Source organism: Phymastichus coffea, unplaced genomic scaffold (assembly GCF_024137745.1).
Source record: "Phymastichus coffea isolate CEN01 unplaced genomic scaffold, Cenicafe_Pcof_1.1 PCOF00012, whole genome shotgun sequence".
NCBI classification, from domain to species: domain Eukaryota; kingdom Metazoa; phylum Arthropoda; class Insecta; order Hymenoptera; family Eulophidae; genus Phymastichus; species Phymastichus coffea.
The window spans coordinates 6,862,280-6,885,783 of NW_026706823.1; the positions used below are offsets into that span (position 1 = coordinate 6,862,280).

General features: G+C 40.0%; 1 protein-coding gene across 2 annotated transcripts in view; it reads right to left on the reverse strand.

Moving 5' to 3' along the window:
- The window catches only part of LOC131672648 (carcinine transporter), a 1,420,696-nt gene that overhangs the window by 229,044 nt on the left and 1,168,148 nt on the right, over positions 1–23,504 (reverse strand). For both annotated transcript variants that reach the window (XM_058950032.1, XM_058950041.1), the window contains exon 9: positions 14,277–14,458. In XM_058950032.1, the coding sequence (XP_058806015.1) occupies positions 14,277–14,458 (182 nt within the window). The remainder of the gene's footprint in view (positions 1–14,276; positions 14,459–23,504) is intronic.

The following is a 23,504-nucleotide window of genomic DNA, read 5'->3' on the forward strand; positions in this document are numbered from 1 at the left end:
AGCGTGTGAAAGCAAGTTTGTCCGTTGATTTTTGAAAAATGGAAAAAGAGTAGTATCGGTCGGACAATCTGGAAATGGTCAATAATGATGATAATGTGCTTAGAAAAGTTATAACAGGTGATGAATCATGGGTTTATGGTTATGATCCTGAAACAAAACAACAATCTTCACAGTGGAAGCATTCTGAAACGCCAAGACCAAAAAAGCACGTCAAAGTCGGAGCAATGTTAAGTCAAAGTTGATTGTTTTTTTCGAATGTGAAGGTGTTGTACATCTCGAATATGCACCATCAGATCAGACAATCAATAAAGAATACTACGTTCAAATTTGAAAAAGTTTGCGTGATGCAGTAAGAAGAAAACGCCCGCACTTTTGCGAAAGTGGTGACTGGCTTCTCCATCACGATAATGCGCCAGCACATTCATCCAATCTTGTGCAGCAGTTTTTGAGCAAACACAATATCGCATTGCTTTGACAACCTCCATACAGTCCCGGTATAGCCCCTTGTGACTTTTGGCTGTTTCCAAAACTAAAAAAACCACTCAAAGGATACTGATTCAATGACAAAACAACGGTTGAAAACAATGCGATGAGTGTACTTAAGGCTATCCCTAAAAGTGGGTTCCAAGACTGTTTTGATAAGTGGAAACATGGATGGGACCATGTTATTCAATCAAGTGGGGATTACTTTGAAGGATGCCACCCACCACATGATAAAGAATAACGCTAGCATGAAAATATAAAGGTAGGCCCGATACTTCTGTTATGTTGGTACAATCTTCCCGAACATCTGTACCAAGTTTCAAGTGTATAGCATTTTTTGTTTGGTTGAGAGGCGTAAAGGTTATAAGTGTTTTGCGTACTCGGCGATTTCTTGCTATCGAAAAATATGGATCAAAGGATTTGCATCAAATTTTGTGTAATAAATAAAATAAAGTGTTCCGAAACACTTGAAATGTTGACGGTGGCATACGGTGAAACTATTCTGAGTAAAATATGTTTACAAGTGGTGCAAACTCTTCCAAGATTGCCGGGAAGATGCCAATGACGAGCCTCGCTCTGGACGCCCAAGCATGTCAACAACTGATGAAAACGTTCAAGCAGTGAAGAAAATTTTTCTGAAAAATCGTCAAATCACTATCAGAGAAGTTGCTGAGAATGTTGGTATATCGCTTGGCTCGTGCCATGAGATTTTTTCTAACGTTTTGGGCATGAGACGTGTGTCAGCGAAGTTTGTTCCGAAATTGCTAAATTTTGACCAAAAGAACATCGCATGAGCATCGCTCAAGAACTGTTGAATGACGTCAACGACGACCTAGATTTACTCAAAAGGGTCATAACTGGTGACGAATCATGGGTATATGGTTATGATATCGAAACCAAAGTCCAATCGTCCCAATGGAAGAGCCCAGATGAGCCAAGACCGAAAAAAGCCGCCAAGTTCGATCAAATGTCAAAGTTTTGCTCACTGTTTTCTTCGATTAACATGGCGTGGTGCATCAGGAGTTCTTACCATATGGACATACGGTCAATAAACAGTATTATCTTGAAGTTATGCGCCGTTTGCGAGAAGAAATACGAAGAAAACGCCCAGAATTGTGGAAAAACAGTTCATGGCTTTTGCATCACGATAATGCCCCTGCTCACTCATCTTTGCTTGTGAGAGATTTTTTGGCCAAAAACAACACCACAATCATGCCTCAGCCACCATTTTCACCGGATTTGGCCCCATGTGACTTTTTCTTGTTCCCAAAACTAAAGAGACCTATGAAAGTACGGAGATTTGCAACAATTGAAAAGATAAAGACTGCATCGCTGGAACAGCTCAAGGCTATACCGAAAAGTGCTTATGAGAAGTGCTTTGACGATTGAAAAAACCGTTGGCATAAGTGTATTGTATCTGAGGGGGATTACTTTGGAAGGGACAACATAAATATTGATAAATAAATAAATATTTTTTCTTAAAAATACAAAGTCACCTTACTTTTTGAACACACCTCGTATATTTTGTTTTTTATTTTTTTGTTCTTAAATGAATTTTAACGATGAGTCAAATATTTTTTACTAAAAGTTTATTAGGAGAAAAAAAACAATATATAATGCTATTAATTTGTTTTTCTTCTAGAGTATTAGATGTAGATAATTATTTATTTATATGTACATATGTCAACAACTAAATCCAACAGCAAGGATAGGTAAGTTCTTCTCAATAAGAATAGTTGAAATATCGTTATTAAAAACAACAACAATAAAAAATTGTCTCTAAAATCAGTGCGTATATGCGACAAATTTTGCCTGATATAGGCACTCGTATAGGCCGTTAAGTCGATTCCCCGCGAGTTGTATGCTTTACATACACATACATATGCTTACTCACGTGTATGTAGAGCTCATGACAAATTAAATGAATTCTTTTATAGAATGTATGGCATATATGACATGTATGGAATGAATGTAATGTATGGTATGTATGACATGTATGGAATATTTTTTAATGGAGGATGGAGGAGGAAATCTCAATCGTCCGCTATGAAAAATGAACTGCATTTAATCAACAGTCGCTTTCGCATCGAGAGTGAACTAGTGTAAAGTGTGAAAGAAAAAAGTGATACGAGGATTCTACAATGAACTCCAACAAGATTGACTACAGGTATTTGTTTTATTACAAAAATTTGTTTTATTGTTTATAGAACATACTTTATATTTTTTTTTCAATATTTTTAGTTGTGCAGATTTGAGCAAGTGAGGCTGGATAGTTTAACGTCTCAATGGACATGCGCATACGTACAATTAACAAATCTTGCTGCAGCCAGCTTTTACTATCCAGGGCAGATTAATCGAGTGTGTTGTTTTGAATGTGATCTAAAAGTCTGTCGTTAGGGAAAAGGTGACGACCCTGTGATGGAACATCAGGGCTAGGCTGGCCGCTGTCTTTTCATTCGCAATAGAAGTTGCACCAATGTGCCGATCGGTTCGAGCGTCATACCAGTACATCCTCGATGAAGTAGAAATTTTTATGGACGTTATAAGTTTGAGTATCGGCAGCAACAACGTGGGAAGAGCCAGCGCGCGTAACGGCTAGCATTCCTACTGCTAATCCGCATGCATGTACAGACGAGTTTGCGTTATCATCGATGAAGAGTGTGTAATGTAATGTAATCATCGATTACAAAACTTTTATCTGACTTACATATGACGAAGAAATGTGCATCGGAAAAAGAATCGAATGCTGCCATCAGGATGGTATCTGTTTATGAAGAACTTTTACGTGATCATAAGAAGAGTATTGACAAACAGAATGAAAAAATGAATAAAATTTACGAAAGGGTTGAATAGTCGCAGCGAGATATAGTCAATATTTTCCGTCAACTTGAAATTACTAGATGTAAATTATGTTTGAATGTTAAGAATGCTGTACTCTTTTTATCTTGTGGACATATCGCTGTATGCATGGAATGTATATCAAGAATTCATGATTGTCCAATATGTCGTCAAACTGTTACCAGTTAAGTTCAAGTTAATTAAAAATTTTGAAAGTGTGATTTTTTTTATGTTTCTTATGTGTGTGTGTTATATTACTATAATCTTGATATATTATTTTTTCAGCTTCCTGCGATTATAGTTGATTCAGTTCAAAAGCTACGCATCGCCCATCTGCTACAGCTACAGTAATACAGTAATATAGTAACACAGATATGTAATTTTAGTCACACACACACGCATACGAGTACATACACACCCGCACACATATACACACATCTATATATATACATATACAGGGTGTCCCATTTTAACTTGCCCAGTAGGATATCTCAAAACTGGGCAAGGTAATCGAAAAATGTTTCAAACCAAAGTTGTATGGTTCGGAGGGGGTCAACTTATAACCTCAAACTTGACATTGAACTTGATTTTCAAGGTCATTTCAAAGTCAACTTTGTTTTTTTGAATAGGGACCCCTATTTTTGTCCCAGAATATACATATATCCCTTATACATTGGCTGCACCCTTTGTCGACTCCTCTGTGTCTCAGAACATTCATTGTTTATCTACTGGAGGTGACAGCGACTTTGCGATGCACTTTTGTGCGCGGCCTTTTCGTTTCATTAGGCGACGCAAGGAGGGCTTCGACCGGTTTTCGTCCCGTGAATCACTCTAAAAGGTGCATCCGTCTATTTTCTCGGTGCCCTTTTTACGCGGACTTATAGTTTCACGCGATTGACGCATTAACACAATTAATTACTGAAGACGGCAACGGATGGTTTTCACATTTTTCATCCCATCCGCCAAGTGAAGGCTGTGTTTAATAGTTATAGGGAAGATATAGTAGTAATTTGAGATGCACATGTGCACCCCAATTTTCCAAGGTACCAAACCTAACCAAACGAGCAAGCGAAAAGATCTCTGTCGTAGGTTCACTACTGTAGGTGGTATGACGCTTTAATTTTCGCGTTTTCTTTGATTGTTATAAAAAGGCAGGCGAAAGTAAGAACGCGAGGCACGCATATGCGCCTTCGAGTGTTCATAGGTTTCGATCCTAGCCATGCGGCCAAGCAATAGGATCTCGATCGTAAATTAGCGACCGCAGGTCGTATCACGTCTCAGATTAAATCGCGCATGAGGAGCAGACATGGTAACGCTTAAGGTTTCTATGAACCTCTGATGTGTTTCGCATTTGTTAACCGAATGTCCGGAACAGATTATGAATAACAGGTAGGCGGATTCTTACTTCAGGTATTTGGAATATTGGGGTTTGGCATTGGAATATTGGAATAATGGCATCTCTTCTTCTTTAATCAGGAGGCATCCAAATCGCGTACATCGCAATAAAAAGCAGCCTCTCTAATATTGCGCGCGCAGCTGGGTGAAGACTCTTATCGCGTGTGGTCATTGCCCTTATTGGCCTCTTTATCTGCAGAGATGCACTCGTTGTTTATTTTCTCTCATAGCAGGGACTTAGCGTACAATACTCGAATGTTTCGCGGTCATTCACCCTCTCAAAACAGCTTATTGAGACGCTCCTACAAGGGCAGATGAGAAGAAAGTGAATGACTAATTGCCGGCCGTGGTCTTCTCTCGGTCCTCGGCTTGCGCTCTACTTCATTCCTACGTGACCTACAATTTTTAAACGGCATGCGACGCAACGCTTTTCAGTCATGCATCGTACCTGCCTCCATCTGTATAGTACATGCGCTCTCTCTTTCGGTCGCTCTCTCTCATTCTTTCTTGCTTTCACTACTGCAACCCCTTGAGACTCTTCGGCAAATCTTCGGCAATAATCGACACCGAAACAAAAGACTAAGTATTAGGTGCATTTCTAATATGTGCTGGCCACTGTACCTTGCTGAGAAAAAGGAAAAAGAGGGAGAGAGGCAGATGAAGAGCAAGCATAGTGCTCCGTCATATACATACCTTATAACGAGTGCGTTATCACTCGTCATGTCTCTCTCTCCCTTACATAACAATAAATGTATCGCCCGAAAAATGTATCCCATTATCATGTATCCCCACTTTCAGCAGCCAAGAGCAGGTAAGTGAGACAGAGAGCGCGAGCTAAGGAGCCCGCGAGGAAGAAAGGGAGAGAGAGAGAGCTACGCGCCCCCCGCGTGTCATTGGCCAATCACGCATCGCGACATCCCGCGGCACGCGCGAGGGCGCGAGAGAGCGGCGGCCAGCTGAAAAGCCGGCAGAATAGAGAGCGACCTTCGGAGTGCGTGCACGTACCTGCTGCGACTAATAGAGGATCTCGCCGACGCGCTACCGATCGCCTCACGACCACGCCGATACGATCTCCCTGCGAGAGGAAACCGGGCTTGTGCCGATGTGGATAGCGACCGTGATTGTTACCGCGGGTCAGCTGTTGCTGCCCGCTTTCCGCCGGCGCCGCGCGCCTTGGAGCGAACGCCTCCTGAGGCTGCCAAGCCGCCGCACCTGCCGTCGATCGAGCCAAGGCCACCGAGCAACGCCTCTACCTGTAAGTGCTAGCTCGTACCTCTCTCTCTCTTGTGCTCGCTAAATGCTTCTCTCTCTCTCGCTTGCGCTGCGCTGCGCCTTTGTATTCCACTGCTATTCGTTTATTCAAGCTCTTATTGTTCAACGCGGCGACTTTCTTTCCAGCTAAAACCTAGCCCTCAGCCTTTCCCACGTATTCCCTCGGTGCGCCGTAAGGAGCTTTCGCGCTTTCAGCCCGGTCGTATCCACGACGCCGCCGCGGGCCCATCGGCCTTGACGCCGAGTAAGCGGCAGAAACTGCGCTATCGGGCCGGGCTTCGCACAGCCCTCAAGGAGCCCGCAACTTGCTGCTCGTTGCCGAGAAGTTATTCGCACGCCCTCTTCCTTGTTCAACGGGGAAATCGCGAAGGCGCATGCAAATCCCCGTTATAACCTAGTATATTTATTTGTAGGAGCATTCGTACCTTTCGAATTCATCCCTTTGTAATAATTATCTGGACAACCATGGGTATAACCGTCACTGGTTACGAGTTCAGAATATTATTCTTCTACTATTTTGAAACGCAATCGATATATATATTTTTGCATCATTTTATGCACCTTATTAATATAATATGAAATAAAAACAATGTTCTCGTCACGATACTCGCACGTTACCAATTCTTTCAAAAGTGGGCAAGTGAGGCGCACTCGCTCATAGCAATCGGGGAAGGGAAAGGAAAGGTCAAGAAATACAATTGAAATCACGCCTCAAAAACCAAACTAAACACTTTAATTAACTACGTATGCTCACAAAACCTTATTACTAACTAACACAATGAAGTTATTAACACATACTACACATAAAAGAGATGGAAGAACAAATAAACTAAATTTACTCGCGTTTACAAAATATTAACGAACACGGAACGTGTCGCCCGGCAGGTGACCACCTTGGCAACAAAATGACTTATTCTACTTATGCTAAGTGAAACCGCCCGGTGAAGGATCGCCTTGACGGTACGCTACCTTAACAATAACGCCGGTCAAGTAATTTCAAGCAGGTAGCCGGCGCGCTAACGCCTTGCCACCTACTTGATTTTTACACACACTCGCTGTGCCGTCAAAGAGAGAGAGAAAGAAAATACAAAGGGATCCTTAACCTTGGTTATTGTAGGCCAAACGTCAATAGAAACAGGCTGCCGTGAGGGTGGTTGTCACTTAGATGGATCGAAAACAGCTTGGTGCGGCCAAAATGATGGCGACAATACTCCGATGCACGCTGTTGCTCTCTCCTTTCCTTGACTCTCGTCGATCGGCTGTTGCACTCGTCACGAAAACTGTTATTCTCTCTCCTAGCTGTCGAGCTCCTACCCTCTCTAGCCAAACTGTCGAATTGTTTCTCTCTGCGCTTGACCGCAATCGGCAGCGACCTTCCACTTTTCTTTTTTTCTCCCCACTTGACCTACTTATTAGGCGGCGCGCAACCAAAGCGCTTATAGGTTACGCGTCGCGCGCCTACGTAAACCAACGTGGGGCATGCGCGCCCCTCTTTCTTTTTCTAACACCTTTACGTTATCCACTTAAACGACTTCGGGCCGGCTTGGCTTCGCTCGACAATCTCCGTCAGCTGAAAACGAAGACCATGCATTAGGCGCATTCTTAAATGCGCCCAACGCTGGTCACCGTACCTTGTCGAGAGAGGGGGAGATGGGGAAAAATACTGACGATAATAAGTGGAGCGCTTGCTCTCGTTACATTCTATTAATGCATTACTGCGCAATGAAATATGCTACGATGCTCAGGTCTAACTGTCATACATCTTTTTTAATAATACCATCTTACACCACCATGCGAGACTATATATCCATGCAAACAAGCTGTATTTTGCATCGAAGCGCGTGGGCATATTGTGATTTTTTTTACGAATGTAAGCTGGTGGGAAGTCCTACATAACTTATTCCTTGAAGAGCTTAATCAAAAAATAAGTTTTACAAGTTGTTCGAGGTGTGTGTAAAAATATACAGCACTGAACCATCTTTGATTAGTGAATATAGTTTACTAAACATTTTTTCCCTTGTCTTTTTCTCGTCAATATCAATGACGAATTATGATTGTTTTTTGAATACTTATCATATCCATGAAATCTTCTGGAAAAAATACCTTGAAAAATTGAATACAGAAAATAGGTTTTATCAATCCCACATATTTTTTCTAAGCTCTACACAGAATTTCGAAAAGCATTTATTTTTGTTACACATGTGCTATTTTCTTCAAATCTTAAGCTTTTCGTATTCTTGTTATATCTTAGAGATAATGGAATATCATTCAAATCATCTTCTTTTACTTCTTCTTCGTCATTTTTACTTCTATTTTCTAATGAACTGTCATCACTGTTTTCTTACACTGCCGTTCAACTACTTTGGGCCTCCCGCCGTAAAATTAATCAAAACTTTAATGTTCAATGCCTCTGGTAAAAATTAACGTACAGAGTCGTCCGGGGGCGCGTTTCAAAGAGCTTTCAAATTGTATGACTCATGGATGCCATCGATTGTTTTTTTATTTTTGCAAACAAAAAAATAAAAATTCACCCCCGACTTTTAATTATTACTTCGAACGACATCAGACTTTTCTCCGGCAATAGGATACTCTTAAGAATCCAAATTTTGAACTATGAAACCTGCAAGATTTAATTAATTGTTAACAAAATATATTATGTGATTTTACAACAAATCCAACGTTAAATCTTTCATGCCAATCACATATATCAAAACAATAGATAAATCTCAAAAAAATAGTCAATATTTTGTGCTATTCGAGAAATAAAATAATATGTTACGCTAGTAGATCCAAATGTGAAGACCTTCATTTATTTCTAATTTTACAACAACCTAATGTTATTTTCAAAACATATTATACTACGTTTTGAATGTATTTTTTTCTTAAATGCGATGAAAATACAGTCTATATCGATACTGCTAAAAATTACAAACGATTACAAATACATTGAAAAATTTGTTTTTCAGTTAAAAAATTTAAAAAATATATAGTTATAATTAATTTTTTAAATAATACAGGCAGACAGAATTTAAAAAAATTCCTGAACCAGAAGTGGAACATAGTATGCCTGAATCAGAATTCAACTTGAAAGATCGCGGTCATGAGCTACAGGCGAGTAAACATAAAATACACGCGGCGACGTACTCTTTATATATAAGACAGCAGATTCGATCTTCTCGAATTTATTATGTGTTGTTTTTCAATTTCTTGCTTCAATATAAAGTATAAATCATCATCTATTATCAGAAAATAAATTTCATTCCAGTTGTAGAAGTTTGAAATTATTCGGTATCTAAATTTTTTAGTATGTTACTTTTTGTTCAACACTTAAAAGATTTTTATAACACTGTAATATGATTGTTAATCTAGGCACATACTATATACACAAATATTTAACATTATTTTAGTTTAGAAGATAGAAGTGGTGCTGATGCTTCAATGGCAACATCATGCTGAATTTCGTGGTAAGTAAAATAGCATATTCTTCTTTGTCTTTGTTAGCTATGCAATTGATTTTTTCAACTCTTCAAAAAAATTAGAATAATTGTGTTATAAAATACCTCTGATTGATAATTTCCATTCAATAGGTGATGAAAAATCTCTTGAATAATTTTGTATTAAATTATATCCTAATTTAATCTGTTCAGAACTTAATCAGAGAAAATCATGTTTAATGTTGCCACACAACAAATCAATGTTATAGTCTTCCTCCAATACAAAATTTATAAATGAAGTAATACTATGATTTTTTTTAAATATAAGCATAAGTAAAATAGCCAATTGCCATTAACCTCTGTAGCATTATGTCTATTATCAACACATAATCCGCAGCCACTTCTCGATAGCAAGTAATTAAAGTTGTGATGTTTTAATTGGAAAAAATATAAATACAATATTTTTATTTTTATATCCCACCTTTTTCCAGAATTAAATGATTTTCTTGTTGTTAAGTAGAATAGTGTAGTCAAAAATTTATTTGAAGTGATCGCTTGAATACGTTTTGGTATGCCATTATAGATTATCGATACAAATATATTTCAAGGTAATATGTCATTTTTATAAGCTGAAATTTTTTGTTATACATATATTTTTATACATATTCTCCATACACATTGATTGCTTAATAAATTGTAGTGCGTCTATCAAACGGCTTAAACTAGTTTAAAATTTAATTACTGGCTGAGAGATACTACCGAAATTTCATAGTTAATTATTTTACATAAATCTAAATTTGGACGTGAAGAAATTATGTGAAGTATTATAATTTCAACGTATTATTATTATAGATCTTGGAGCCCACTCTACTGTATCTCTTACCGCGAGGCTCGCGTTTCTGATGCCTGGTTTCGTACTTTCTTTCGCCACGTTACCTCGGTACGCGACCTCCGGTATCAACGATTCTTGCGGCGTTGGAGGTGGTCGATATACATCATCGATGTCGCGCCGACTTTCGAATTTTTCTCTCCACGTGCGCAGCTCTACCGACGTTTTGACCTTCTTCGACCTGATAAATTTCCGCTGCGTCGGATAAAAATTAACTTTAATCAGTTCGAGCTGACGCCGCTCCGAAAGTTCCGGCTCCAGCCTACCCACGATATAAAGGAAAACCTTGAGGTACTGACCCAGCGGCTCGCACTCGCCTTGAGTACGGCGGCGCCGCGCGTCATACACGTCCTCGCACGAGCGTCGCGGGTAAAACTTTCGTCGGAACTCATCCGTGCATTCGCGCAGCGTTCGCCAACTCGGACGATTTGTCTCCCACCAAAGCATCATCTCCGAGCTTGTAAATGCGGTCATTAACGCCGATAACATCTCCGCTTCGCGAAATCAATAAAAAGATTGCACTTCGTGCAGTCGTTTGAGAAATTGTTCCGCCGTCATTCCGCCCTTTCTAGTAAATACTACCGACCACTTTTTCAACACTGACACCGCGTCTGCCGGTCGGCCATCGATATACCGAGCTTTTGGCTCTCCTAAGTAACCATCGTCGACGGAGTCATGCCTCCACGCCTCATTGTCCTCGAACGCTGAGTCATAGCTCGTTTCGTCGGACTCTGACTGCTCTGACTCCTCCTTTTCATCTTTATACTGGCGCATTCTCATCGCGGTATTCTTCATTGGTGCTGGGCGCGCATTCTCGCGCGCCCGGGTGGCCAACTGCGTCGACTCGCGTTTCGCCACGGGCCTCGCGTTGACCGTTCCACGCGCCGGTGTACTAGTGTCTCTAGGGCCGCGCGTCCTCCCATATTCAGGTGCATTATTCACTTCGCCCTGGCGTTCGGTGTTTCCCGTTTCGGGCACCGGCAATGCTTCTCGCACTGGCCAAATTAAGCTGACCGCGCGGCGCCATATTGACGGCTCCTGCCCATGGAAGCTAGTCGGTCGCTGCTCTCTGCGCACCTGTGCCGCCTCGGTTTGTCTGTCGGCAAGGCCCTCCGGTCGCGCGAGGCTCACCGGTGCCGACCGATTCAGCGCTGACCTCACATTTGTTCTCAGCGGCTCCTCGTTCGCGGTCATACCGTCGGTTACGTGAGTACGCGTTTCTGACGGCTCCGCGTCACTGCCTTGTGAGTCCTCGCCCGTCGTCCGCCGCGCCACCACCGCTGCGCGCATAAGCTTTCAATAACGAATCATCCCGCGCCGCTGACACGGCCGTCACGTCAACGGTTGTCGGGATTTCGCCCGCTACGTAGTCCTCTGCTTTCACCGGGGGTGCCGATTCGTAGCGCGCGCTAAATAGAAGTAGGCGAAATGCACTATCCTGCATGGTTGCTGTTGTTCCCTCTGTCACTAGGCCTCGGGCCGACATCCATATTAACAGATCGTTTAAACATGTCTCTCGCACGCGCTCCCATACTTCCTTTATCTCCGGCGTTATCTCATAACTCATGGCCTAAAGGTTTCCAGTTGCGCGCGCGACTCGCCTGGCTTCGGCCGTTTCGGCGAACTTGCTAGAGGCATCGTCTTACACGCCTAGTACAGCGTAAACAAAAAACCCGCTGTGAATTTGCTATGCGACTCGCAACAGTTATCCGCGCGCACACTAAGTCTCTTAGCAGCGGTGACTTTGGTGCGAACACGCAACATAAAATTTTAATCGCTGCTCGACAGTTCGTTTAGCCCACGTAAACTTAAATTCAAGCAGCCAGAAGCAATGATACAAATCACACGCTTAAATTACACAATACACACATCCACAATACACGCAAATCATGCACATTAGCCAAAACACTAGGCTCGCCTCGACGCCCCGAACTCCAGGCTCAATTTCAAATTATTTTTGAAACAAAAATTGTGCAATGTAAACAACACGACTCTCGCTGTTGCCCTTCTCGGAATGTTCGAACTTTGGCGTAACTAGAGCCTAGCGTGTTGACGACATAACGACAAAGAAATTTCACTTTTAAAATATAATCCTAGACTCTCTCAGCGACTCACCGGTACTTACCCTTAGCTCAGCGAACTCGCCGAAAATACACAGGTCAACCAAAGTACCGCACCGCCTCTGTCATAAAGAAAACGCGATTTCGACCAACCGCTCGCGTGATCACTGCCCTCAATACTTCAAGCCTCAATCCTCAACTGCCCTCAATACTTCCAGCGCTCTCCTAATTCTCGCGACGCGAGTCGCGCTTTCACGTTCTCGCTTGCTCCTCTTCCTCTCTTGCTCTCTCTCAGGCTCTTCGCGCTCTCGCTCCTTCTCGCGCTCTTCTCCGCTGGCTGCGCTCTCCCCTCTCCAGGCCCTGCAACGACACGAGCGCGTGAATGCTATGTCATTCGTAGCCACGCTCGGCCACTACATCCGTGCGAGGAGAGTGTCGCGCACAAGGCTAGTGAACATCACTATCAGCTCTATCACAATCTGTTGTTAATTCATTTACGTGAAAGGCAAGGGGAACTCACTATTAAAAAGCTCCCCGAAGTAAGAGGCAAGGGGAACTCACTATAAAAAAGCACCCCGAAGGGAACAGATTCTTTCTACGTCCACGTCGTTATTCCTGAATAGCGCTAAAAGGAGGATTAGGAGTTACAATATCTTCGAACTTGAATTGTTTCCACCCGTAAAATTTATTGCCCTTTTTTATTCCAGTATAAAAAATAGGGGTTCTCAAATGAAAAACTGAGGTTGGTCTTGAAATAACCTTGAAAATGAGGTTCAAGATCAAATCAGAGGTCACCGTTGGGTTCCTCGTTGAAGGTTACATAGGGTATAACATTTGTTTCATGACTAACCTCATGCGGTTTTTCGAATTTTCCGGGGTTTCCATACTTTTTCCTTACCCTGTATGTAAGATAAGATTCTTTGAAAGACTCGAACAACCAAGGTCGCTCGGCAGTTGCAATCTTGTTCACCACGGAACAGCAGATCGTCTGAAGTCTTAGACACCGCGGTTTTCATGCATACACTGGTGATAAACGGAAATCAGCGAAAGAGAGAAAACAAATGCTGTGATGAAGCAAAATGCTGACGAATATGATGCAGAGGCTGGGGACAACTTGGCTCGCGAAACCAATCACCAACGAACCAAATCCAATCCCAGAGCTGTACAGCAATCTGCGACGCTAAAGCTAAATTGCTTCTTTTGCTGCTACTATCGGCTACCCACCTAGCTAAATCTGTTGATCAAAACTTTTCTCTTTCTCTCTTCTTTCACTCTCTTTTATTTTCTTTTTCCTCTCCCTTTCCCGCGTGATTCCTTACTCTCAGTTACACAGCTCACCTATCTTCAGATCCCTACGCTGCTAGTCCGCAGATCATACAAATCGGGTATTAGCAATGCGCGAACGCAATTACATCGTTGGCCGGCTTAACGACAGCGCGGGCAGACAGCGAGAGGCCAGAGATGACAGGAAAATCGCTACTAAGCGGTTTTCTCCGTCACAGGTATAAAAACGAGCTCTGCCGCACTAGTTCGAACTGACAGCACAATAATGTCAGATTTACGGAAATTTTGGTTAATATTTGATAATATATGTAAGATAAGATTCATTTGAAAATCATTCAAGGCATTGAGATTCATTATTTTTTAAATTACAAAAACAATTTTACATTTAATTTTTCAGAGTTGTAATTTCATCTCAAAATAATTGAATTTTTAAGATAATACTAACAATTTTAACATTACCGCTTTCAGACTTATTAAAAAAAAAATGTAAAATTTAAATTTTACAGTAACTTAAGTATTTCAAAAGTTATTCAAGTCACAGAGATTTAAATTTGCATTTCAAATGTGGTAAGTTTCGATAAGGTTATTAGAATGAAAGTAGAAATTCCATTAATACATTACCAAGTAAGTAATAAATGGTATGATTATTAGACCCAATCCACTTATATACGCTGAAAATCCTATTGCGACACCCCTCAATTGCGTTGGATATAGTTCACCAGCGAAAGGATATATGATAAGAAATGATGCTGATATTGCAGATTTTGACAGAAGAAAAAGAATAAGTGTTGATATTATGGCATCTGCAAGGATATAGATAAAATTCATAAGATATTTCAATTTTTCTATTTACGACATATGTTTACAAATCACAAATTGTTAATAATATGTTATTCAGTAATCAAGTTTTCGTTAATTAGATCAAAATTAAACTGTTTAAACTAAGGCAGAAAAATATGTCAATTTAAGAAAGTAAAAGTACAATATTTCAAGTAGATAAACCAGAATGTCTCAGATTAGGATGGCATTAGTTCAGTGTGGGGCATTAGCTCATCACATTATCCGAGGTTCATGCGTGTTTGAATCAACAGTCTTAAATCATGTGTGGTCTGAAATCCATGAGTTTTTAAATTAGCAAATTTCCTTTCTGATCACACCATCACCGGTCGAGTTCGCCTTCCGGTGGAGCTTTGCCCTTTCTCATACCACTTTTTGCAGGCTTGAGTGCAAGTAGCGTTCTAGATGGTGACGCCGTGGGAATCACAAAAGCCGTGAACAATGCAAAGTCTGCAAAACAGCTATTGGGAGAGAACAAGAGACACAACAAAACGATGGAGGCCATTACTCTGGGAAAAAGCTTGTATCTCAAACCTTATAAAAAAGGCTATGGACTTTATCTCAAATCTTATCTGGGATCAGGTTTGAAAAAAAAAAGTTCAAAATAAATGCACCGGATAGAGCCCTCACAAACAACGACTTGATGAAGTATGCTCAAATTTTCAATATACCAAATTTTCGCGGAGTCTTCGTGAGAAATGACTTACCGAATTTTGGACCATATTATCAAGAAACAGCTATAGTCAATCTTGATGACGTCGAAGGAACAGGGACGCACTGGGTGGCTTACAGGAAAATCGGAAAAAACGTCACATATTTCGATAGCTTTGGAGATCTTAGGCCACCTATTGATTCAATGATGTATCTTGGTGATATTGAGATCAACTATAATACGAAAAGATATCGAGATTTCAATTCTCACGTATGCGGTCATGTTTGCTTACAGTTTTTGTGCGAGGGTATAAAAGTAAAGGCAACGTGAAAATATTGGTAGTCATGTTCGGACAGTCATGGAGGATTCGTTAACTCTGACTCTCTTGGGTAATTCTTCACTGTTGGAAGCGCACTATTTCCCACTAATCGAACTATCACAGCATAAATATTACAAGTAGGGCTTAGTCGAGTTCCTAACGTTCAACTCGATACCTAATGTCGACGTACATAATAATAAATTTTACGTCGCAAATCAAATTATCGACATACCTGTGGGGACCTATGAGATCGACGACATTGATAAATTTCTTCGCAAAGCTGTGCAGCGTCTCGGCACTGACAATAATAATAATATAATAATAAGTTTGAAACCAAACAACAACACCTTGCATTGTACAATAAATTGTAAAATGATCTGAACCTAACGATTTTCGTCCGCAGAATTCTATCGGACGATTGTTGGGTTTTTCACAACGTACATTAGAAGCAAACATTTCTCACAACTCTGATCTGCCCGTCAGTATTCTCAAGGTTAATGCTGTGAAAGTCGAGTGTAACATAACCGCTGGAGCTTACTTGAACGGAAACATCGTTCACGATATTCACGAATTTTTTCCAGCAGTATCGCCTGGATATAAAATTATTTAAATTTTCTCACACGTGATTTATCTTCCAGTTACGAAAAAGTCTGTAGATCATTTACAATAACGCATCGTCGATCAAGATGGAAATTTAATTAATTTTCATGGTGAAGTCATAACCTTTCACATTACACCTCGAAAGCGTATGATGGGAGTTGTTTACGATTCAAAGAGTGGTAGGGGCTATATAAGCACTGAAAAATGCAACCCCACCATCAGTCGTCGACTGAAATTTAAAACGTCAACATGGCGAACTCCAGTCATTAATCGTCATCGGAAAGCGAAAGCTTTAACACGTCAAAGCATAAAGTTCCTAAAAAGTCTTGGGTTAAGAGTAGTCCCTGGTGGAAAATAAATTGCCAAATTTTTTTTTGCTGCTTTCAACGAAACAATGGAGAGCATTCTAGAAATACAGTCACCTGTCGTCTTCGATGAATCTTTGGCTCATTACGAGATCCACGCTCATCAACCCTACACTAATTCATCGTTCAAAAATAGTATTGAGATTCGTATATCAATTCAACATCAAGACTTGTGCCTTTTACCATCTCGCAGCTCATTACACATTTGGTTTTCCGGATATCTTAACCTAAAAGCATTAGAAATGCGCTTTTTTGTTATATTTGACCACCTGTAACATGACAAAGGATGTTTTCTGGGCAATTCTGACCACAGTTCCTAACAGAGCAACTCTTTGGCTACAAATCTCAATATTCAAAATTAATTTTATAATTTTTTTAACGGAGATATCGTCGTTTGAAAAATGTTGGATCTGAACATTCTACTATAAGCATATAATAACACGAAACTCAATATTCACTTCTCATACCTATAAATACGCACACATAATAACATCAAAAGTAAGAGAGTCCGCATATAGCACAGTGATCAGTCTGCTGAAACTCCATAACCTCAAACTCGATATTTCCTGAGCCAGTAAGAATCCATATGTCGTTTCTTGAGTAATACTCAAACTAGAACATTTGACGGAATCACATCAATCCGATTCTGAGCATGACTGTCAATGTCATTTCAAAGTCAATTTTGTTTTTTTTAAATAGGAACCCCTATTTTTGACAACAGAAATCAAAAGAACGGGAAATTTTGAGTCTAGATAATCTCGCATAACCCCCATCCGTTCTCCCGTAACCCCCTCATTAACCTAGAAAATTTTTAGGTTACATTTTTGAAAAGGTCAAAATTATTCTTTTTTTTTAATTTTTTGCGCATGACCTTCAACATTTTTTCTAAGTAACTGCAAACATGCGTATATTTGCATAAAAGTGCGTAATATACAAAATCTTTAAGTAATAATTTATAAAGTTGGACAAATTGAAAATATGCAAGAATTTAAATTCAATCAAGTTTTCAAATATTAGCAAAAGTTTTTAAAATTTGCGAAGCTCTGCAAAAATTTGAAGTATTTGAAGTTCATATCGGCGAGTTGCAGCTATATTCAACGCAGAATATCGTATACCATTGCAACCAGGAATTTCACAAAAAACAGTAGGAGGAACTGTTTGTTGTTTTGAGCAAACTGGTATTGTCAAAAATCGCCCCAAAAGTGGAAGGCCAAAGACAGCAACTGATGAGGAAACCTCATTGAATAGAGCATCATCTTTCGTTGAGAATCTTGTAACCTATATCAGGCAGGTATTTTATGAACGGAATGTTAATAGAAGTTAGGTTCAGAAAATAATGAAACTGTTGAAGTTTCATCCATATAAATCAAATTAGTACAAGAATTGAATGATGATGATTTCAATCGAAGACGGAAATTTGCAGAATTAATGATGAACCGTATAGATGCGAGATAATATTTTTTAAATGAAATAATTTTTTCCGATGAATGTACCTTTCAGTTCGATGGCAACGTTAATCCTCATAATTTTGGGTTCTGGATACCGGAGAATCCATATTGGTTATGGGACTCATATACACAACATCCACAGAAACTAGATGTTTAGGCACATATAACAAATAATAGAATAGTAAGGCCATTATTCATTGCAGGGAATTCGTCAGCAATGTTGAGGAATCAAATTGTACCTACAATAAATGAAATTGTCGACTATAACTTTAACATCACTTACTTCCAACAAGATAGGGCTCCCCCTCATTATGCAAGAAGTGTAGGAAATTATTTAAATAAAATATTTCCAGGATGAGTGATTGGACCGAGAGGAAGTATTAAGGGCCATCACGTTATCTGATTTGTTACGACTAGATTACTTTTTGTAGAGCTACGTCAAAAATAAAGTTTATGTTACAAAACCAACTTGGAGGAATTAAGGCAACACATAGTTGATGCGATTTAGACGATCCCAAATGATATGATTTAAAGGACAATTTCAGCATTTTATGATCGCATAGGACATTGTTAACTAAAAAATGAAAGACATTTTGAACAAGAACTTTAATAATAACTTACAATAAGTGCCTATTATTTTTCAAATAAATTTATGTACTTTTTTTCTCTTTTAATCTACTATTTTGTAATTAATGTTAAATTTTATTTTAATAAAGAATAATTCTCTTCAATTTAATTAAAAATTTTGGAAATGTGATTTGTTTATTTCTTATATATATATATATAAGAAACTTAAAAAATCAATAATACACATTTCTAAAATTTATATATATATATATATATATATAAGAAATGAGTAAAAAACAAGAATTGATTAATATGTTATTTTTGCTTTTTTATTTATTTCAAACTTCAATATAAAAAATAATAACATATCATCACGACTTTTGGGAGCGAGCATCCATCTACTAAAAGCCAGCGCGTTTTTAAAGGCACATGGTGGATTCGATAGATACGCATTGTGGTTACTGCATACGGAAATACTATCGTTTGTTGAGTTTCTTGAGTAATGGACAACCCAATTCTTTTAACGTTAACGGCAGTTGTTCTGTAAGAAAAGAAAAAAGAAAAAAAGGAAAAATAATCATTTGCAATATAAATGTAATTTTTTTTACGATGATACGCGTCAAAAAGAAACTTACTGTGCATTGGTAAACAAATTTCTTAACTATTTTCTTTTTTCAAGACCTTTGACAAAAATGGTTGCTCCATAAAGTATTTTATTCAATATTTTTCCAAAGTCATTGTACGGTAAATCGCTAGATTCCCACGGAATACCGTGAAAATTTCTTGCTAACCACCGGTTTTTAAATTGATTTTTTTATTAACCACTCCCATGGGTAAGGTGATTTAAACAGAAGCATTGATGGAGCTTGATCTTCTTCCAGAAGTCAAACAGCAATCTTCTTGAATACGAATTCGTTCAAGGAAGTTTTGAAACCCACTATGTCTATAAGAAAATCCATTGTAATAACTGAGAAATCGGCATTAATACAGTCGAATGAATGCCTCTTTATGCTAGGCTTGCACTTCTTGATTACCCACCAGTTTTTTTTCTTTCTAATCGATTAGATTCTCTTCTGCTTGAAATAACATTTTTTACCACCACTATAATTTTTGGATCAATCACAACCGTTCACCCTTCTCCTCCCCTCTATACGTTTGCCAATCAATCGGCAATGATGAGTAGCGAATATAATGCTGGATTTGTCAAATCAGAGCCTTCCTACTGAATTTATTAGAGCCTTCCTGCGTTATCATAGCAGGCGTTGTTCCATGAAGTGGTTTCTAATCCCCCAGGAGGGGTGGGAACCTCCTTGTCTCACCCTTCTGGGCAAAAGAGGGTTCAGCACTCCCTAATGAAACTAAAGCGTTGCGTGCGGATATATCAACTTCCAGACCGCGAGGTTCTTTCGGCTTTGGATGTAATTTTCTCGGAACGTTTCAGGAATTCGCCTCGAGTTTCCGTCAACGTTATTGTCGGGTGCTGTCATGGTAGGAGCTGTATGATTTGTTGGCTCGTCGAACGTAGGGTATTATTGAATTGATAGAGGATTACCTAACTGCGTTCAAAAGCATCCTGAGACAAATAAGACCTTTCACGCCTGAGAGGAAACAGATCCGACTGGCGAAGGTGGAATTGAACTCGGAGAACAGGAGGTTTAGAAAAGGTCAGTTTACTCCCTGCGTGTTATAGAGTATTACGGGGAAAAGCTGGAGAAATACCGCGAGTAAGAGAAGACGTGGCACCCATCTTCTGTCCAGGACAACCTGCCGATTGAAGTAGCAGCTTACCCTGGCAAAGGAAAAAAGAGCCACGTGATGTCCAATGCCATGGCTGCGCCAATGAACGTACCTTCGGCTAGAAAGTCCAAGGCAATAAAGAAAAGGATGAGAAAAACCTCTGGTACTACAGCGATTAGGGGTTCGTCAAGTAGCGACTCCGGGGTGGATCGATGTCTGGCGAGCAGTACCATGCAGCAGCAATACTCCAATCCATTGACCAGGGTAAATCGCAAAAAACCAGCTGAAAATCTTCAAGCAGCCCCGTCTTTGCAGGCATCAACGCAGGCTGCGCAACGACAGCAAAGTCCAAAAAACAGGCGAAACTGAATGGCTTTAAGGAGAAAGTATTACGATTGTACTGGCGTGGACCATAGGATATCTGAGTGCCCGAATGTCAAATCGAATTCAGGACCAAGGCAACTAAGTACTGAGAAGTACGGTTTGCTTTCGGTGTAGCAATACGGCTCATTATGCCCCGGTTTATCCCCTTAGTAGTTCGAGCGAGTCATGCCAAGTGTGTCAGGCCCCAAATTGCGCATTCAATACTTGCGTGAACTGTGAGCCAGTTCGCAAGTAGCCGAAAACCAGGTCAGCAGGGAGTGGGAGCCCGACGGTCTCTGCGGTGGCTTGCGGTGGGGTGCCACCGTCGAAACACGACGAATTTGACTTTTAGGTGAATGTCCTGGAAGTAAGAGGGATGAAGACGGATGAGAGGTATTGGCGGGAACTCTTAAAGCGACTCAAGAGCCGGGATCGGCTTGTCGAACGTCTAATCTTGGTCGCTGTGGGGCTGCTCAACAGCAACCGGAGATTCACCACACAAAGACTCTCTTTCGCTCGTCCTGGACTTGCTCTCCCTTGGCGCGCCGTCTGACTTATCTCGCGCCTTAACCTGATTAGTGTATGGTCACTCCTCAACTGCCCTCAATACTTCCAGCGCTCTCCTGATTCTCGCGACGCGACTCGCGCTTTCACGTTCTCGCTTGCTCCTCTTCCTCTCTCGCTCTCTCTCTCACGCTCTTCTCGCTCTCGCTCCTTCTCGCGCTCTTCTCCGCTGGCCGCGCTCTCCCCTCTCCAGGCCCTGCAACGACACGAGCGCGTGAATGCTATGTCATTCGTAGCCACGCTCGGCCGCTACTCCGTGCGAGGAGAGTGCCGCGCACAAGGCTAGGGAACATCACTATCAGCTCTATCACAATCTGTTGTAAATTCATTTACGTGAAAGGCAAGGGGAACTCACTATTAAAAAGCTCCCCGAAGTGAGAGGCAAGGGGAACTCACTATAAAAAAGCACCCCGAAGGGAACAGATTCTTTCTACGTCCACGTCGTTATTCCTGAATAGCGTTAAAAGGAGGATTAGGAGTTACAAGATCTTCGAACTTGAATTGTTCCCACCCGTAAAATTTATTGCCCTTTTTTATTCCAGTATAAAAAATAGGGGTTCTCAAATGAAAAACTGAGGTTGGTCTTGAAATAACCTTGAAAATGAGGTTCAAGATCAAATCAGAGGTCACCGTTGGGTTCCTCTTTGAAGGTTACATAGGGTATAACATTTGTTTCATGACTAACCTCATGCGGTTTTTCGAATTTTCCGGGGTTTCCATACTTTTTCCTCAGTACGACCATTTTCAACGGCAATACAGCCAGGTAAAAAGCGTTAAAAAATTTGGAATTTTTTTTTGATCCTTTAATTTTTTCCACTAGTGTACTTTACGTAATATCATTTAGTGCAGTCAAAAAATAAATTTTGAACCAGAGGATTCTATTTGAATATTCTTGTTGAACGAAACGCATAGTTCTGACTTACATATGACTATTCTTAAAGTCAACGCTTTACGTGTAGATTGTAATATTACTACAGGCACGAGGCCTGCAATGGCTCGGTCGGTAGGGCGACGGACTCGCACCCGGTAGGCCCGGGTTCGATTCCCAGTTCTTGCTGATACAAGCACCTCTGAAAAAAGTTTCATGTGCTTTGTTCTGAAACACATTGCAAGCCTCCGTCGCTAATTAGCACTGATGGAGCATAAATAGAGCGACGTTAAAATAAAAAAAAAAAAAAAAAAAAAAAATTACTACAGGCTCTTACATAAACGATCGTAAAGTACATACTATACTTGAATTTTTCCCAGCAGTATTACCTATATATATGATATAAGATTATAGAAGTATCCTTTCATGTTATTTACTTTCCGATCGCTGCAAGGAGCATTGATTATTTTTAAATTCGTATAGTGGATTCAGACAGAAACCTAGTTAACTTTCGAGGATAAGTCATGACAATGCTAGTACATATGAATGCTATATAGCAAATGCTGATGAATTTGCTGCAGTAGCCGATGAAGATTCGTCTTGTCCAAACAACAACCAACAAGCCTGAAGTATCACATCCTGTAGCACTCTGCAGTGTGGGATATTTGTTGTTTTTTTAATAACTTTCTCCGGCATCCTTTCGAGTCATCCTCAGCACAACGGATTCTCAAAATCAATCTCAACTCGATTGCAACTTGATCGCAACTCAATTTAAAATCAACTGCCACTGAATCTCAACTCAACTGCAACTCAGTTTCAGCTAACCTCACTTCTTACTTTGATCTCCAATGTATTCTCTCCCCTCTCCATACGCTTTCTCACCCTCAGAAGCTGCGCGACACATCCTTTCTTATCTCTCAAACTACTAATCCGCACTTCAAATCAATAAACCAGGCATTAGTAATGCGCTAAGTAAATTACATCGATGCCCGGTTTAACAAACAGCGCACTGAGACAGCCTGAGGCCAGGGATAACAGGGAAATCGCTATTTAAGCGGATTTTCCGTCACAATATAATCTATACCTTCTAAAGAAACATTCGAGTCTAATTTATTCATAACATACATATAATATGAGCAAATTAACTTATTTAAGTATTATTTGATTACATTACTTTGTATTAAATACAGTAATCAATATATTTGTTATTTTTAATGTTAAAAAATGTTAAATGCATAGAGAATTCAAGCACTAAACACATCTGATAAATGCAGTTTGATTACAGATGCTGCAATGTAAATCACAATAATTAAAACAATAATCTGCTAGAGTAGGATATAGTTTTGGCTTACCTATAGTATAACTAGCTTTCTACTAATCACGTTTAAATAAATTAAAAAATGTGGTATTAAAAATTGATTTTTAGTCGAAAACTGAAATTTCAAAATGTTGTTTCTGAAATAAAACTTGATATCATATTGATTAAGAATAATTATACCAGAAAAATATATAAGAAAATTTTTCAATGG